The following is an 18,959-nucleotide window of genomic DNA, read 5'->3' on the forward strand; positions in this document are numbered from 1 at the left end:
CACTCCCAGGAACATGATGCCCTTGGCCATCTCCACCTCAGCATCATTGATACAGACAGGGGTATGCTCTCCACTATACTTCCTGAAAATAATGACCAGCTCCTTCATTTTGCTGACGTCGATGGAGAGATTGTTATCTTTACGCTATGTCGCTAAGCATTGAGTCTCTTTCCTGTACTCTGTCTTGTCGTTAAGATCCGACCTAAAACAGTTATGTTGTCAGCAAACTTGTACATGAGTTAGGCAGAATTTGACCACACAGTTGTGTATGTATAAGGAGTATAGTAGGTTTTCAGAGTATGCAGCCATGCAGGGCACCAGTGTTGAGGATTATGTTGGAGAACATGTTGTTGCCTATTCTTACTGATTATGGTCGATAGGTCAGGATGTCGATAATCCAGTTACAGAAGAGGGGAGTTGAGACCCAGGTGTCTCAGTTTAGAGATGAGTTCCAAATCTAGAACACACCTCTACCAAAAATAGTGAAACTCAGGAGATCAGTTGAAAATAAAAACTAAGATTGATCGATTTTTTTGCAATGCGATGTTGTTAAGGATTATGGTATCAAGATGACTAGATGAAGTTAAGTTACAGGTGATCTAAATAAAACATGGAATAAGACTGGCGGGACAAGTCATCGACATATCATTTCTCATTCTTTCAGTTCATCTAAAGGCGAACTTGATAATTGATGAAAATATTTGTATCTTAACTGTTTGATGTCATTCATATTTTTTCCTGGTATCTTTAATTTGTTTAACTGGAAAGAATTGACATCTTGATGTCTGTACTTTTTGCAGTTTTATTGCCATAGAATATTTTAAAATAGTCTAAAACAACAAGGGAATTTTTTTTAAAGCTCTTGAAAATTAGTTCTATGCAGGCTTTTCATTTTAAGAGCTAAAGCCACATCTGTGTATTGATCAAATCATCTTTTTCTTTTCTCAATGTCATTTCTCTGTTAATTCAGATTCTTGGCAAGAATAACACATACAAGTCTATTGATGGCACAGATGAGACCAAAGCCAATTGGATGAGGTAAGTCACAAACTCCAATCAAAACTTTGAGATTAAGTATATTGTTACAATCCCCTTTGAGACTGATTAACTTTTAAAAAGATATTTAAATTTCCAGTGAATGATTGGAAGGGTTACACTTAGTAGTGCTAGTTTTAAGGCATTATTTTAATAACCAAATCAAAAACAACATTATCTAAATGCTATTCAGGAACCAAATTACACTATAACATACAGAAAGGTTGACTTTCAAAATTAACAAAAATTGCACTCTACAGTTATAGGTTAATTCATCATTTTGCTCTCCATGGCACAGTCCAAACCTGTTCTCCACTCCCACTCCTTTCTTCATTTCCAGCCAGATAACTTCTTATTTCTGAACTGACATTTCTGGTAATGGTTATCCTGGGGATTCCTCCCTTTAATTAAAGCTAAGAGAATCTTTCATACTGGTTTAAATTCTCATAAGCTTGGACTCCTGATTCCGAGCATGAGTTGCCTACCTGCATTTTGTGTGGTGAATAAGAGTGAGTGGTTGTCTGCACTTTTTCTTTCTCAGACTCTTTCAGACTGGATATATGTCTGTGAGTATCAAGTATATCTTATGAAACTTGCAAGCTAATTTTATTATAACTTCTCAATTTTTCCCATTCAAAGCCGATCCCTGTGACAAATTGAATCTTACAGGCCCTATATCCAGTTAGAAATGTGAATTCTGTAAACTCCCAACTCCATCTTGTCCTAAAATTAAAAAGGACAATTTAAGTTATATATAACTGATTACATTCCTGATAATTCTCTTTGAGACCTGGAAACTACCAGCCTCCCAACAGTCAGGATTGTCTGCTGTTGTGAATATCTCACACACTCAATGCTCAAGTCGCATGACCCTTTCATTCCCCACTTTGCCCTCAATTAAAGATAGTCTTAAAATCTAACAATCTCGTAGACTTTGTATTTAAAACAGGTGGGGAAGAGGTGCGAATTTTGACCTATAACCTAACTATGCAAATTACTTTTCTAAATCATTTGCTGAAAAGAAATACTTGGTATGTTTTTATCTTCTTTTCGGAAATTTGGGCAGATATGATTTATAGTGAGGTGATATGTTCAGCACTATAGGGCTAGAATTGATCATAACTGAGCTGCTGCTATCTTAAATCATCGCAAAACAAATGCTCAGATAGTGTATATTGTGAAATAAGATTGAGAATGGAAGGGACTTAATCTCCTTTTAAAATAATAAAGTTTTAGATTGTTTTAAACAATATTAATTGTTGTTCAAGTTAGCAGTTTATTATTAATGATTTTTTTGGTATAAGTCCACATAATTCCATAATTATATCTAATGCTACTGTTCAATTCATTCACGAGTAAATGTGTATTTTGTTTCCCTACGAAGTACCCTCCTCATTCAGGTTGAATTGAGGAAATCTCACTGTCAAAAGAAAGTCCACCCACTTTGTCAAGAGTTCAAAACTCTGACATAATCATATTTATAATGAGAGTGTATACACTATATGTACTGACTGCCCATTTTTAATTTATTGATTTGTTGAAGGTATGTAGTTATATCAAGAGAAGAAAATGAACAGAACCTTATGGCGTTCCAGCATAATGAGAAGATTTATTTTAGAGTATGTAGGGATATTCATCCTGGAGAGAGGCTACGAATTTGGTACAGTGATGATTATATGAAACGCCTCCATGCAACTACACAAGACACTGTAGACAGGAATCTCCTTACTGGTAAGTGCTTTGTGCAATTTAAAATAAGCATGATTGTTTGTAATTAATAGTATGGATCACCGATTTGGTGGATTAGTACTGCTGAAATATGCTATTTGTTTTGCAAATAATTCTAGCTTTGATGGATAGGATTAATAGGAATCATAAATCAAAATTGGTTTAAAAATGTTTTGCTGTGAATCTTGGTTTATACGTTGGAAGTGACCTAACCCAGAACCATTGTGATATTAGTTCTTGCAGCAAAGTAAAGTTCAATGTGATTTAATAACCATAGACTTCACTGTTGGATTCTGTGGGTATTCAGTAAAATATCTGAGACTTTTATTTATAGGATATCAGTTACGTGATTATAAAATTATAAGACTGGAACTCATCCTTAGGAAGTGGTGATTTTTTCAAAGTCCTATGGGTGCTTTTTTGTAAAACCTTAATACAGGCTATGGGTTCAGTCCTAAATGAGATTATTTTCTCATGTTATGATGCCTGATTCATGTATGATGGTATGCAGTAAGGTTGCTCCAGGAATAGATAGATCGTGTGTATTAATTGTTCAGAAACGACTACATTTTTAAGCAGATGTGTGCCATTAAAAAAAAAAAATTAGGGATACTGGGCTTAGTTACTGCTAATGTTTACTTTTGTTTTTTTAATAAGCATTGCCATGGCTATTTTACAACATGTGTGGTGTTGAGGCAAGAAAGGCACATTTTTTTAATTGATGGCATCTGCTATGACTGAAGGCGAAAATATCACAGTGCTACTCAATTATTGAAGGCAGTTAAAACTGCTGTAACAAGTGCACTTATGACACCAAATAAAATAGATTCTGGTTTATCGAACATTGATGAATGTTGCAAGATCTGTTCCGCAGTGAGGACAAAATACAAATCATGTATAATTCATTTATTTGGATGATTATTATCAATTTCAAGGAGTATTTTAATCTCAGAACTTCAAAATTAATATAAAATAACAAGAATTAGTATTCTATGTAACAATGAAGTTTAATAAATATCCCTTTATTACTTATTACATATAGAATTGGAATAAATCTCTGAAACCTTATTATTCAGAAATATTATGATAAAGTACAATTGCTGACTAGTTTATTTTAATCATTAGTTTCTTTTATTAAAGATTATAGAATGCAGTGATGCGAACTAGATAATAGGATTGTTTTTCATCATTTTTCACTTTATCTTTTACAATATATATTGGATGGCTGATTTGTGGTGCAGAGTGATGCCAACAGCCTGGGGTCAATTCCCACACCAGCTGAGGTTACAATGATGACTCCCCATCTATCTATCTCCCTTCCCTGAGGTGTGCTGACCCTCAGATTAAACTACCACCAGCTGTCTCTCTCTAATGAGAGAGCAGCCCCATAGTCTGGTATGATGGTGACCTTTTATAAATGATTTGGATGCGGAAAGTGAATGTATAATAGCCAACTTTGCAGAGGCCAAAAAATAGGTGAGAAAGCAAGTGGTGGCGGTGACTCTGTCTGCAGAGATAAACAGATTAAGCAAGTTGGAAAAAACTTGGCAGATGGAATATGATGTAGAAAATTGAGGTTATGCATTTTAACAGAAACAATAGAAAAGCTGAATATTATTTAAACAAAGAAAGACTGTAGAAAGTTATATCATTAAATAAGGAATGATATATTGGCATTGGAGGCAGTCCAGACAATGTGCAGTAGGGTGATATCCGGTATGGAGGGACTGTCTTCTGAAGAAAGGGTAAGTAGGTTTGGCTGTACTCATTGAAGTCGAGAAGAATGAGAGGCAACCTTATTGAAACATACAAAACTCTTAGGGGATTGACGGGGTAGATGTGGAAAGATTATTTCCCATTGAGAGAGAGAGAGAGACTCAGGTTTGAGGGCATAATCTCAGAATAAAGGTTTACCCATTTAAGATCGAGATGAGCGGGAATTTATTTTCTTCAAGGGTTAAGAGTCTGTGAAATTCTTTTAGCACAGGTGAGTGTCAAGGATGGGTTGTTAACTATATTCAAGGCTGAGATAGATTTTTAATCAGTACGAGAATCAAGGCATATGGGAAAAAGGTAGGAATTTAGATGAGGATTAGCCATGATCTCATTAAATGATGGAACAAACTCAATGGGCGGAATACCTTGCTTTTGTGCCTAAGTTTTATGATCTGATATCAGCCACTTGTCAGTGATAGGGTGTACATCACATGCAAAGTGGAGTTCTCCTTCAACTCCATTTGAAAAATATTCCATTAAATTTACTCACTCTACCAGAGTGATATTTCCATACTAGTCTTTATGAATGAAATTAATAATATATAACATTTTGGGCATCCTAATGTTGGATCTTTGATAACCAGAATCTCTGTTTCAGATTGCAGGTCTAAATAGAAATCAGAATCTTGGCATTGGTAGCAGTATAGAATAGGACTCTGTCTGGCTCCTGAATCACACATCATTCGTAGTTAAAGAGGGACTTCCAAGTAGAAAAGCTGAAGGGAAATTGATGCCTCAGATCTTTAAGCGGACTTTATTTCTACTCCTGATAAGGGCATAGTGAAGAAGAGTCTTTAAATAATTTGGATTTCCTCAGTAGTTGCTAATTGTATAATTAATACAGATTTGGAATGTCTGTAGAAGTGGGTCAGTGAATAATTCAGGAATTAAATAAGTCTTCTAAATTTCTCAGTGAAATATTCACTATCTATAAAGATGAACTGTGACTGAACCTCGCAATTTAGTATTTTGAACATGAACTCTTATCTGTATATGATTTACGTGGCACTAGTCACATCCATCAAAGTAACTACAGATGAAAAGTTAAACACACATTCATGTTCATAGTAGGGCAATAATGCAGCATATAACATTAATCATGGTGTCAGGGTAATCACTTCACTTCTGCCCAGATTTTGTCATCTTGATGATCTTGGCAGCCCCCTCTGACTGTGAAGGAAGCTGTACACAAGATCTTGCAAATTCTGTGGGGCTGATTTCATTTTTCCCAATGTTAATTTGCGTCTGATGCCAACAATAGCAGATCTGTGCTGTCCAGAAATAATTATTTAATCAGGCTTGCTAAGCAGCCACATGTGGAAGAATTCTCCTAGGCAGAAAGTAGCAAGTATCCTTCCCTTTTTAATAATTTATAGACAGTAAAATAAGGATTAAAACATAAGTGTGGGATTATGATAAAAACTGAAATATCATAAACGGGGAATAAAATATTTGTTCAAAGAAAAGGTGCCTGCAGTTTCAATAGCTGTTTGTTGACGTAAGCCTAAGGACTAGCAATATTGATGCTTACCAGCTCCCACAACCTATCATAATCATGGTGGGTTAGAGTCTGTAAATTCACAGTTCAAATAACATCTCCAAGATGTCCTATATGGATTAATTGTCTTTGATGAGAGTCTATGAATAAAATGTTTGTTTTTATATGAAAACATTAGGATTAAGGGATTTGAGATGTTTTAAATATATTGAATGTGTTTATGTATTTACTTTAAAAACATTAAAAACATTGACTTGGTCATAATATATATGAATTTATCTTCAGCCTTGCTGTAAAGTTGCAAGTATTTGTGATTTAATGGTCTGAACTGTCCAAAGCTATCATTCCTAAAATTATACTTAAGGAGTGACATCATATTTATAAAAATAATTAATTTTCAATGATTGAGAAGTTGATGGCAACTAACACTTACCAAGTCTTTAAGAGGTTACATAGATATGAAATGACAATACTTGATTTGCTGTGGAATGTTTAATTTGTGCCTACCATTCTAATGCAGTATCTCTGTAGTATTCAATTCATTTCAGTTGTGAGAGAAACAATGAATACCTTTCTCAACAATACTATGCACTAAGAAATATTCTCAAACTTCTGTATCTATTTAATCTCACTTGAATGCTGGAAATGATTAACAGTAGAGGAACATGTATATTTGAAAACTGCAAATTAAATCAAATACTATACAATAAAAATGGATTCAGCCTGTATGTGTGTGTGTGTATTGCAGTTGTTTTGTGTGTTGCAGCTTTTTACTTAAGTTGATTCATTTGTATATGTAACAAAATATTACATCAATTGTACCTGTAATTTAGGCAATGCAAAAGAAATAAGATGCTGATTTGAAGTACAGAGACAATATTGTGTTTAATGTTTTTTTATTTTTTACTTATTTATTAGATTCCTACAGTGTGGATTCTGTAAATTGAATTTTCAATCTATTTTCAGGAGTTGTAGATTGAAGGAAATTCTATTGTGGTGAAATTAGATCCTCTTTACAGGATCTCTTGCAAAATAATCAGTACTTTTATTAGTGTGAAAATAAATATAAACATAGTTTTTCTGAAAAGCGTTCAGTGACTTGAAACATTTGTGAATATTATCATGGCTTTATCATTTATTTTAATTTAGATGCCTATGGTTGCAGTAAGTTTTTGTGACCTTATAGAGGTTTACAAAATTATGAGGGGCATGGATAGGATAAATAGACAAAGTCTTTTCCCTGGAATCGGGGAGTCCAGAACTATTGGGCATAGGTTTAGGGTGAGAGGGGAAAGATATAAAACAGACCTAAGGGGCAACTTCTTCACTCAAAGGGTGGTGCGTGTATGGAATGAGCTGCCAGAGGATGTGGTGGAGGCTGGTACAATTGCAACATTTTAAAGACATTTGGATGGTATATGAATAGGAAGGGTTTGGAGGGATATGGGTCGGGTGTTAGCAGGTGGGACTAGATTGGGTTGGGATATCTGGTCGACATGGACGGGTTGGACCGAAGGGTCTGTTTCCATGCTGTACATCTCTATGACTCTATAACAGTGCAGCGTGCTATTGTATGGACTGAATTTGTTAATCATTTCCAGTTATCATGCTTGTCTCATGTATATCATCAAAATGGTTCACCCTTTTCAGTTTTCTATTATAAATATATTCTCTTTTATAGTTTGCACGTACTGTCAATTTTATGATTTTAAAATAATACCACAATACACAATGGAAATGTATAAAAACGTGATGATAGACTTTCGTGACTTTATAAAACACACTGATCTCAAAAGTACCAACATTTATGAAGTGTTAAAGCACCTTCAAGAAAGCCTTAGAAAGTTAACTAACGAAAATTTGAACAAGTGATGTTGTGGAGTGCGTTTGAGACGATGATGTAGTTTTTTGAGATGAGAAGATATTGTAGGCCTATCAAATTTTGCTATCACTAAAATAAACTTTGTTGTTCCTTGAAGCTGCAGTGAAATATTCCACCAGCATTGTTTGAAGTTTGAATAAGAGTGCAGTGACAATTACCTAAAAATCTCAGTTTTCTTGTGAGGGAATTCACAAACCTAACCATTTGTCATGATAAATTCTGATAATAACAGAAATAAAACATAATTGGTTCATGACTTTTGAAACTGTGTAATTAAAAAAAAAAACAGGTGTGCATGGCAGCCACAAGCTCCAAGGCAGCAATGATGGCTGTGAAATGTAGACTTAGATTTGACAATTCCCGGGGACAACTGCATGGCCCCTTTCTAAAGGTATGCAATTTTTTGCCAGTGGATTTGACCCAATCCAATGAGCTGTGAAGCACAATTGATTCCAGCAGAGCTTGCAAAATGGTAGTTCATTTTTGTTTTGTGTGCTTGTATCCATTCCCTTTCAATCCTAACCTGCACTCCCTCCCCAATTTGCACTCTGGGGCCATTCTTTAACATAGAATCACAGCAGAAAAAAAGTTGATGAAACATTGTCAACCTTGTCAAGCCCTTTCAGAATCAATTCTAAGTTCTGGAGAATGTCGATCCAGTTTATTTAGCCTCTGATTGTAGCCTAACCCCCTCATCCCAGGAATCAATTTAGTGATCTTTTGCTGTACAGCCTCTAATGCAGGTTATGGAGGTCAAATCGTACAGAATGCTCCAAATTTGGCCTCCCCAAAATCTACCATTGTAGCAAGGCTTCTTGGAGGTTGCATTTAAACCTCTTCGCAATAAACTGCAATGTGTCATTGCCTTTCTAATTGCTTTTCTGTACCTGTGTGCTGAATTTCTGTGTTCCCAGTATGGTAAGCCCAATTACTTGCTCCGAACTTCAAAATGTAGGCATTTAGTATCTTTAAAATTCATCTACTTTGATATTTTAACAGAGTGAATAACCTCCTACTTCCCTGAAATATGCTAATGTGTCACTTAATGGTTCCATTACTGTGGGATGTCTTTGTATCTGCCTCACAACTTACATTCCCATCCAACTTTTTATAAGATAGATATCTCTTTGTCCAAGTCAGTAATATAGATTGTACATTCATTGTTGAGTCAGATCCAAGCTAAATGGTGAGACAAAAACCAAGACACCTTTTTTATTGTAGCTACAGTTCATTAACTACTCAGTCTCACTCCCTCCTTTCACACTCCAGTCCTACTTATTCCTCCAATCAACTTGTTCTGATATGTTATTAGACACTGCTGGGGCAGGTGGGACTTGAACATGAGTCTTCTGATTTAAAGGTATGGACACTACCACTGTACCACAAGAACCCTCAAATTTTTATTTTATATCTACGCAGTCAATTAATTAAACAATTAACCCCATTTAAAGAGATACAAATAACCTTTGAACGAAAACAAATTAAAAAAATGAACAAATGTTTTTTTCACACGTTATAACACAACAGATCAGTAACAAAATTAGTTTTATCATATTCAAGATAATGCAATCAACCTTGCATATTCTCTCTTCTTTCTTTTCTCAAATAATATATTTAAACACAAAGAAAGCAATTTGTTTTTTTTTGTTCTCAACAGAGCTCTTTTTGAGGAGCTCTGATAATTTATTGGTGAAAGCACTTTTTAAAAAAAAAACAAATGGTAACTTGTGCAAACTCATTTTACTTTGGAAATCTCTTTCTTTTGAATGTTTCCTTTATGCCAGCAAGATCAGTCCTCAGCCTTTTCTCAGTATCATGCTTTGTTGGATGTGCATTGTCCCACAGAATGCTTATCCACATAACATTCTATGTGCAAACTTTTCTTAGATTGCCTCTTTGATTGGATTTTCTTTAGACTGTTGGATGAATACATCCTGTGTCCATATATTTGTAGGTTCTACTAGTACCATCATTTCAACAACTTTTAATGGCCTTCTTTTATCATCTTTGCTTCCTAGGCTAACAAATAATATTTATTCTGTTCTGAAGAAGAGACAGTATTGGATATGAAATGTTACGATTTCTTGTTCCAGTGATGCTGCTAGACCTGCGGAGTTTCTCCAGTTTTTACTTCAGATTTTTAGCTTCCATAGCATTTTGCTTTTGTGACAGAGTTTATTATTCTTTCCAGCAAAAACATGAAGATAGGCACGAGATGTTGTCAAAAAGAAATAGCTTCTATCACTCAAGGTTTAAAACTTGGTGTGCATTTTTATGAATGTAATTTCTTTAATGTTTAGTTTTCTCTCAAGTTCCAAGGCAGTAGCATGTTTTTTAACTAATACTCAGTTCAGCCATGATATCTGGTCTAGCCTTAGTGCAGAACTGGTTTAATTGTCCACTCAAATTTCTTAGCTGATCTGTTTCTTCACTGGATGCAAGATCATGTTTTTGTGAGGATCTGGCCCAATTTATTCAGATGCAGTTGATACTTTCCAAGTAAGACTGTTGACCCAAAGTTATTACTGACGTATTTTGCATAATGTCTAACCTATATATTTAAAGTAACTGAAACCTGACTTTCAGTCTTCAATTACCTTTCATTTACCTATCACACATCACTCGAATTCTATCGAACCTCCCAATGGAAAATCATCACCATGCATCACAATGGTGCCAGTCACTTTTTCTTTGTGGAGTGTCTGCTTTAAGCTGAATAGAACCTATTTCCAGCAAGATGGACATTACTGGGAAATGCCATATTCTTGCAATGTAATTCAACCTGTGATATTTGTTTAATTTCCATTACTTCCCTGCTATTACACCTGCTTTCATTTGAAACTTTTCATCTTGCAAAAATGCAACTTTAATTTGGATTAACTAACGTGTCTTTTATTCACACATGAGACATGGGCATCACTGCATGGCTGACATTTAATGTCAATCCTAGTTGTCCTTGAGAAGGTGGTGGTGAACTGCGTTCTTGAACTGCTGAAGTCCATGTGCTGTAGGTCGACCCACAATGCCCTTAGAGAGGGAATTCCAGGATTTTGACCCAGCAACAATGAAGGAAAGCAAGTCAGGATAGTGAGTGGCTTGGGAACTAAGTATCTGCTGCCCTTGTTCTTGTTGGAAGTGGTCATGGATTTCTGCGATGCATCTTATAGATAGTACACACTGCAGGTACTAAGTATTGGTGGTAGAAGGAGTGCATGCTGTGGATGTGGTACCAATCAAACGGGCTCCTCTGTTCTGGATGGTGTCAAACTTCTTGAGTATTGTTGGAGTTGCATCCAGGCAAGTGGTGAGTATTGCATCACACTCCTGACTTTTGCCTTCTAGATAGTGGACAGGTTTTGAAGAGTCAGTAGGTAAGTTACTTGCCGCAGTATTCCTTGTCTTGGACCAGCTGTTGTAGCCCTGCATTGATATAGTGAGTTCAGTTGAGTTTCTGGTCATTGGTAACCCCAAGGATGTTGGTAGCTGGAAATTCAGTGATGGGAACATCATTGAATGCCATGGGATGGCAGTTAGATTGCCTGTTATTGGAGATGGTCATTTTCAGAATGCTGCTTGCTAGTTCTCAGCCCAAACCCGGATATTGTCCAGATCTTGTTAGAGTTGAACATGGACTGCTTCAATATTTGAGTAGTCATGAATGGTACTGAACCTTATGCAATCGTCTGACATTATGATGGAGGTAGGTCATTGATGAAGCAGCTGAAGATGATTGGGCCTAGGTCACTACCCTGAAGTATTCCTGCAGAGATGTCCTGGAGCTGAGATGATTGACCTCCGACACCCATAACCATCTTCTAATTGCCAGATAAGACTCCGACAAGTGGAAAGTTTGCACCCTGATTCCTATTGATTCCAATTTTTCTAAGGTCCTTGAAGCTGCACTCAGTCAAGGACAGTCATTCTCCCCTCATCTCTGGAATTCAGCAGTTTTGTCTGTGTTTGAACCAAGACTATAATGAGGTCAGGACCTGAGTGGCCCTGGTGGAACCCAAACTGGAGCAGGTTACCGCTGAGCAGATTCTGTCACTATGATTGAGAGTAGACTGATGGAGCGGTAGTTGGTCAGGTTAGATTCATCCGGCTTTTTGCAGACAGGGCATACCTGGGCAATTTTCCGCATTGTCGAGTAGATGGTCAATATTGTAACTGTATTGAAGAGCTTGGTGAGGGGCATGGAACGTTCTGGAGCACAATTCTAAAGCCTTCACAGTATACAATGCCTTCAACTGTTGATAATACATGGAGTGAATTGAATTGGCTGAAAACTGGCATCTATGATGCTGGGGACCTCCTGGAAGAAGCTGAGATGGTTCATCGACTTGGCACTTCTGGCATTACTATCTTTTGACATTAGAATATTACTTAAGGAGCTAAGATGATCCTCAAGATCACTTTTTTCTGCACTATGGTAACCAGCTGTGTGTTCTTGATGATCCAAGTTTGTCTTTGAAATCCAGAACCATTATTCTGGTTTTAGCCTTCTATATCCCTTTAGGAAGCACTTTTTTGACAAATCCATCTGTATGATAAGATTGGCTGTACCGTATTGACACCTTTAATGTATGCACCCAATTCTTTCCAGATCACCATCTTGTTTTGTTTGGCATCTTTTTATCAACTTATCTTCTAGTTTGTTTGGGGGCTACTAAAATGTTTCAATCATAAGGGCTTCAAATTCTCTTGTATTCCCAACCTATTCCAGTGTCCTTATTCTTGTTAAATTACAAACTGTACTCACTTTTCTGTCCTGTTCTGGACTAATGTTATAAGACTTCCCTCTCTCATGATCAGAATTCCTTGCCCAAGTTCACAATCTTTCCTTAGGGCCACCTACACTTTTGGGTCTACTTTCAGAATTCATCTTGTATATTCTCTAGCTTTCCACATTTTTACCCCATTTTGCCAATCCAAGAAACCAACTCTGTCCCTCATCATGCACATTCAGCCAATGTTTTTATTTGCCAGTAACTTTTAATGTTGTCCCTATAGTGGTGGAAATCCTCCATCTACTGGCTTTAATACTTTGGTGCCAATTTCTATTGTAGTCCTCCAGTGCAAGTAGTTTTGTTCTGTGTCTGACTTTGTCCATATTCAGTCAGTACTTCCAACAGCCATAATCTGGTTTTCATAATTATCCAGTTTAGGAATGCAAAGTGAATGGTGTCCCATCCCTTTTCATGATGTGTTCATATTTTGTAAGTGTGTAAACAGTGCCAGTTAACCTCCCAGGAATGTATCCTAACAGTTTAGTTCTTGTTTTGTATAATCATTATTTTTCCAACACTACCTATGACCTTACCTGGAGTCTCCACTCTTTGTTCCCTTCTCTTTTGTCATATACTGTATTTACTGTATTAATATGTAAGTCTGATTGACTTGTATGATGCCTTAAGGCTTACTGAATTTTCTCTGAAACCTCAGCCTTAACTAATGATCTTCTCCCTGCATTCAAGGGATTCAAACTCAGAAAAAGTGGAACTAATACAGGTACACAATTCTTTATCTGAAATTTTGAAATCCGAAATGTTTTTCGTAGAGTGTGGACCTTCATTTTGACTTGCGAACAGGTGACCCAACTCCGCACCCACTCAAAGCACGTCACTCAGCTGTGACGTGGCAGCATGGCCCAGCACTGGCAGGCATCAATTGTGTCTCAGCGCTCATACTATTCTCACATGTATCTGCTGTTAAGTAATTTTTAAAAATTTCACTGTGAAAATGTCATTTATTTGGAAATCTGAAAAATTCGGAATGCCAAAAAGCAACTGGCCCCAAGGACTTTGGATAAAGGATTGTGTACTGGTAATAGTCCCTTCCCAAATTACTGAATGAGTTTTGAGAAGTTTTGTAGCTCAGGTTGAGGTTCTGGATGTAGGTTTGCTCGCTGAGCTGGAAGGTTCGTTTCTAGATGTTTTGTCACCCTACTAGGTAACATCTTCAGTGGGCCTCCAGGTGAAGCACTGCTGCTGATATCTGCTTTCTATTTATATATTTAGATTTCTTCGGGTTGGTGATATCATTTCCTGTTCTTTTTCTCAGAGGGTGGTAGATGGGGTCTAACTCTATGTGCTTGTTGATAGAGTTCTGGTTGGAATGCCATGGGGCCAGGAATTCTCATGCATGTCTCTGTTTGGCTTGTCCTAGGATAGATGTGTTGTCCCCAGTCGAAGTGGTGTTCTTCCTTATCTGTATGTAAGCATATCGTGAGCGAGGGTCATGTCGTTTTGTGGCTAGTTGGTGTTCATGTATCCTGGTGGCTAGTTTTTTGCCTGTTGTCCAACGTAGTGTTTGGTGCAGTCCTTGCATGGTATTTTGTAAATGATATTAGTTTTACTTGTTGTCTGCATAGGGTATTTCAAGTTCATTAGCTGCTGTTTTAGTGTGTTGGTGGGTTTGTAGGCCACCATGATGCCAAGAGGTCTGAGTAGTCTAGCAGACATTTCCGAGATGTCTTTGATGTAGGGGAGAGTGGTTAGGGTTTCTGGATGCATTTTGTCTGCTTGTTTGGGTTTGTTGCTGAGAAATCAGCGGACTGTATTCATTGGGTACCCATTCTTTTTGAATACACGGTACAGGTGATTTTCCTCTGCTCTGTGTAGTTCCTCTGTGCTGCAGTGTGTGTTGACTCATTGAAATAATGTCCTGATGCAGCTTATTTTGTGGATGTTGGGATGATTGCTTCTGTAGTTCAATATTTGGTCCGTACGTGTTGTTTCCCTGTAGATGCTGGTTTGATGTTCCCCATTGGCTGTTCGCTCTACTGTGACATCTAGGAATGGCAGTTTGTTGTTTTTCTCCTCTTTGGTGAATTTTATGCCAGTAAGGGTATTATTGATGGTTTCCTCTAATTTATTTTGTTTAGTGATGACAAAGGTGTCATCCATGTAGCGGACCCAAAGTTTGGGTTGGATGGTTGGCAGAGCTGTTTGTTCGAGTCTCTGCATTACTGCCTCTGCTAAGAACCCTGATATCGGAGATCTCATGGGTGTTCCGTTGGTTTGTCTATAGGTTTTGTTGTTGAAGGTGAAGTGTGTGGTAAGGCATAGGTCCACTAACTTGACGATACTGTCCTTGCTGATGAAGTTAGTGGTGTTTGGTGTATGTGTCTTTGAGTCTCCTAATAGGGTAGTCAGTATTTCCTTGGCCAGGTTAATGTTGATTGATGTAAACAGGGCTGTTATATTAAAGGAGACCATTATTTCATCCACTTCTATCTTAGCGTCTTTGGTCTTCAGGAACTCTTGGGTGGAGTGGATGAAGGGGCGTGAGACTTCTACGAAGTGTTTTAGTCTTTGGTGTAGCTGCTTGGCCAATCTGTAAGTTGGTGTTCCAGGTAGCGAGACTATGGGTCTGAGAGGGCTCCTGGTTTGTGAATTTTGGGTAATCTGTAGAAGCATGGTGTGTTGGATCCATCTGGTTTCATTTTTTGGAAGTCGGTCTTATTTATTTCCCCAGATTTCTGATCTGTTTTGAGTAGGGCTGTGATTCGATTCTCTAATTTTGGGGTCGGGTCTTTCGCCACTTGGTAAGTGTCGGTATCATTTACAAAATACCATGCAAGGACTGCAACAAACAATACATTGGACAAACAGGTAGAAAATTAGCCACCAGGATGCATGAACACCAACTAGCCACAAAACAACATGGCCCTCTCTCACTATATCCTTACATACAGATAAGGAAGGACACCTATTCAACTGGGACAACACATCCATCCTAGGACAAGCCAAACAGAGACACACACGAGAATTCCTAGAAGCATGGCATTCCAACCTGAGCTCTTTCAACAAACACATTGAGTTTGACCCCACCTACCACCCCCTGAGAAAAAGAACAGGAAATGACATCACCACAGGAGATGACATCACCAACCCAACCATATAAATAGAAAGCCGGAATCAGCAGCAGTGCTTCACCTGGAGGCCCACTGAAGATGTTACCTCGTAGGGTGACAAAACTTCTGGAAACGAACCTTCCAACTCAGCGAGCAAACCTGCATCCAGAGTTTTTTGTTTACAGCAAAAAAAAAACAAAATTCAATATGCAATTTACTGTTATGCAGGGTAGATGTTAAGTTACAGCTTGGTTGATCTAATAAGATTTTATGAAACATTTAATCTGTTATCATGTGATTTCTTTCAGACCCTCCATTACTAAAGACGCTTTCTGCTGTCCTGTTCATTGCTATAATATTAATATATACACAAATATCCTTAAGTTTGTTATTAGCAAATGTTCCCCCAATTTCAGTTAGGAATTTAGCCAGCGCCTCCTAGTTTAGTCTACTATTACTATTTTCTCTTCACCATTTGTTATTGAAGACTGACTAATCGAGAGGCCATGTCTTTGAAATACAAAAATCTTTTTCTTCACTCCATGTTCATTAGCAAGAAACTTTATCAAGGATGTGGCAATGGGTGACTCACTATGAGCCCTGATTGAGGCTGTCTGTTTTTTATATAAATCACATTTATCATTGATCTCATCTAGAAATTTGGTGTACATGTTGTTCCTTAATCCTGCAGTTTTAGGATGATTAGCCGTTTTCCCCCCCTTTTAATATCCTAGCTCCTAATGCCAATAGTACCACCTTAAAATTTTTAACTGGAGAAATTTTTTTGTTCTGAATGAAACATAATAATGATCAGATTGTGTAAACTGTAAATCCACTGACTTCCAAAAAGCAACTGGCTTGCCATATTACATGTCCAGTTTCATTGGAGCTTTTTTCACTAATGGCCTGCTCAACAGTAATAATATTTTACTTGGCACTGATTCTGTGCTGATAAAGTAGTTTACCACCGTTATTTTACATTCTTCTTAGTGATTTCAGCGTGCTGTCATTCCTAAACCTGAACTATGTCGACTTCTCAGATTCCTTTACTTTAGTTTGGTCCTATTTTTGAGAATCCAGGAAATATTTCAAACCACCCACTTCCCACGTTGTAGATGTGTATTCAGTCTTAATATAGCACAATTGAACTCTGCCTGATCAGTATCAACTTCTGAACATTCCATGAATGCTTATTCCTGGACAGCATAATAGTGAAGACTTTGGTATGGAAAGCACCATTTTCAAAAGTTGCAGGTGACACACAATTTGGAATTATTGCATACATGAAGAGGATAATGGTAAACTTCAATAGGATGGTTTGGTAGATTGGCAAGTGACAGATGAGACTTGACGGAGAGAAGTGATTTATTAACGTAGCATAAATGTGAGGAAACAATATAAAATAAAGGGTACAATTCTAAAATTGGTGCAGGAGTAGAGGGAACTGCAAAATTATAGGTGCACAAGTCATTGAAACGCAGATTGAGAGCATAACTAATAAAGTATACAGGATCCAAGGATGATAAAAGGGCCATACAATATGAAAGCAAAGAGGCTTTGGTAAACCTGTATACACTGGCTCTGCTTCAGCTGAGTATCACATTCATTTCCAGGCACAGCGCTTTGGGAAGAATGTGAAGACATTACAGAGGGTGAAGAAAATATTTATAGAAGCTGTTTCAGGAATGAGGAAGTTTGGTTAGGATGATAGAGTTGAGAAATTGGGATTGCTTTTCCTGGAGAACAGAAGATTGAAAGATTTGATAGTAGAATTCAATTTCATAAGTAGATTACACACAGTAAATAAAAAAAATTCTCATTGGTGGAGGGATCAAAAAGCAGAGGGCCCAGATCTAAATTAATGGCCAAGAAGCAAAAAATTCCTAAGATAAACTTTTTTTCATGCAGTGAGTGATTATGATCTGGAGTTCACGACCTGAGAGTGTAGTGGCTTTCAAAGGGAAGTGAATAGTTGTAGGAAAAAGAAATCTCTGGTCTGTAGGGAATAACATTGAGCATCACAGGAACAGGCCCTTTGGCCCATCATGTCTGCATTGACCATGATGCCATTCTAAACTGATGCCATTCTAAACTCATCCCGTCTGCCTGCACATGGTCCGTATTGCTCTATTCCCTGCCTCTTCATGTGTCTGTCATATCTGTTCCTATCACTACCCCTTACAACCTGTTTGAAGCACCTACCTCCGTCTGCATAAAATAAAACTAGTCTTGCACATCTCTTTTTAGGCTTTCATCTTCTGGAGTAACATACCATGAGGGACCTTGTCAAATACTTGTAAAATCCATATAGACAACATATGCTGACCTACCCTCATCAATCATTTTTGTTACTTCCTCATGAAACTCGATCCAGGCCTCCCCTGCATAAAGCTGTGATGGCTTTACCTAATAAGTCTATTCTTTCTAAATGCAAATAAATCCTGTCCCTAAGAACCTTCTCCAACAATTTCCCTGCCGATGATGTAAGGTTCACCGGCCTATAATTTCCTGGATTATCCCTGTTCTCACCCTTAAACAAAGGAACAGCATTGACTATTCTCCAATCTTCTAGGATCTTGCTCGTGGTTACAGAGATCTCTGTCAGATTAGATTAGATTAGACTCCCCACAGTATGGAAACAGACCCTTCGGCCCAACCAGTCCGCATCGACCCTCTGAAGACTAACCCAACCAGACACACCTTCCGTCTCACTAATGCACCTAGCACTGTGGGCAATTTAGCATGGCCAATTCGCCTAACCTGCATATCTTTGAATTGTGGGAGGAAACCGGAGCACCCGGAGAAAACCCACGCAGACACTGAGAGAATGTGCAGACTCCATGCAGGCAGTCACCCAAGGCTGGAATTGAATCTGGGACCCTGGTACTGTGAGGCAGCAGCGCTAACCACTGAGCCACCGTGCCGCCCAAGGTCACGGTCCCAACAATCTCCTCCTTTGTCTCCCTCAGTATCTTGAGAGAGATCCCATCAGCCCTGGGCACATATCTACAATACCTTAATATTTTAGAAGGCATCCAACACTACCTCCTCTTTAATATTGACATGCCCTAGAATATAAAGATATCTTCGATAATCAAAACACACTAGACTGCATACTACTGTAAATCGCAGAGAGTTGTAAAGGCATTATTAAGTCTGCCGCATTTCAGACTTGTGCATGCATG

General features: G+C 37.7%; 1 protein-coding gene across 9 annotated transcripts in view; it reads left to right on the forward strand.

Annotated features, from left to right (window-relative positions):
• The window catches only part of prdm11 (PR domain containing 11), a 177,625-nt gene that overhangs the window by 64,052 nt on the left and 94,614 nt on the right, over positions 1–18,959 (forward strand). For all 9 annotated transcript variants that reach the window (XM_043706243.1, XM_043706242.1, XM_043706246.1 and 6 more), the window contains 2 exons: positions 971–1,038; positions 2,579–2,766. In XM_043706243.1, the coding sequence (XP_043562178.1) occupies positions 971–1,038; positions 2,579–2,766 (256 nt within the window). The remainder of the gene's footprint in view (positions 1–970; positions 1,039–2,578; positions 2,767–18,959) is intronic.

The sequence above is a fragment of the Chiloscyllium plagiosum genome, chromosome 16, assembly GCF_004010195.1.
Source record: "Chiloscyllium plagiosum isolate BGI_BamShark_2017 chromosome 16, ASM401019v2, whole genome shotgun sequence".
Classification (NCBI taxonomy): domain Eukaryota; kingdom Metazoa; phylum Chordata; class Chondrichthyes; order Orectolobiformes; family Hemiscylliidae; genus Chiloscyllium; species Chiloscyllium plagiosum.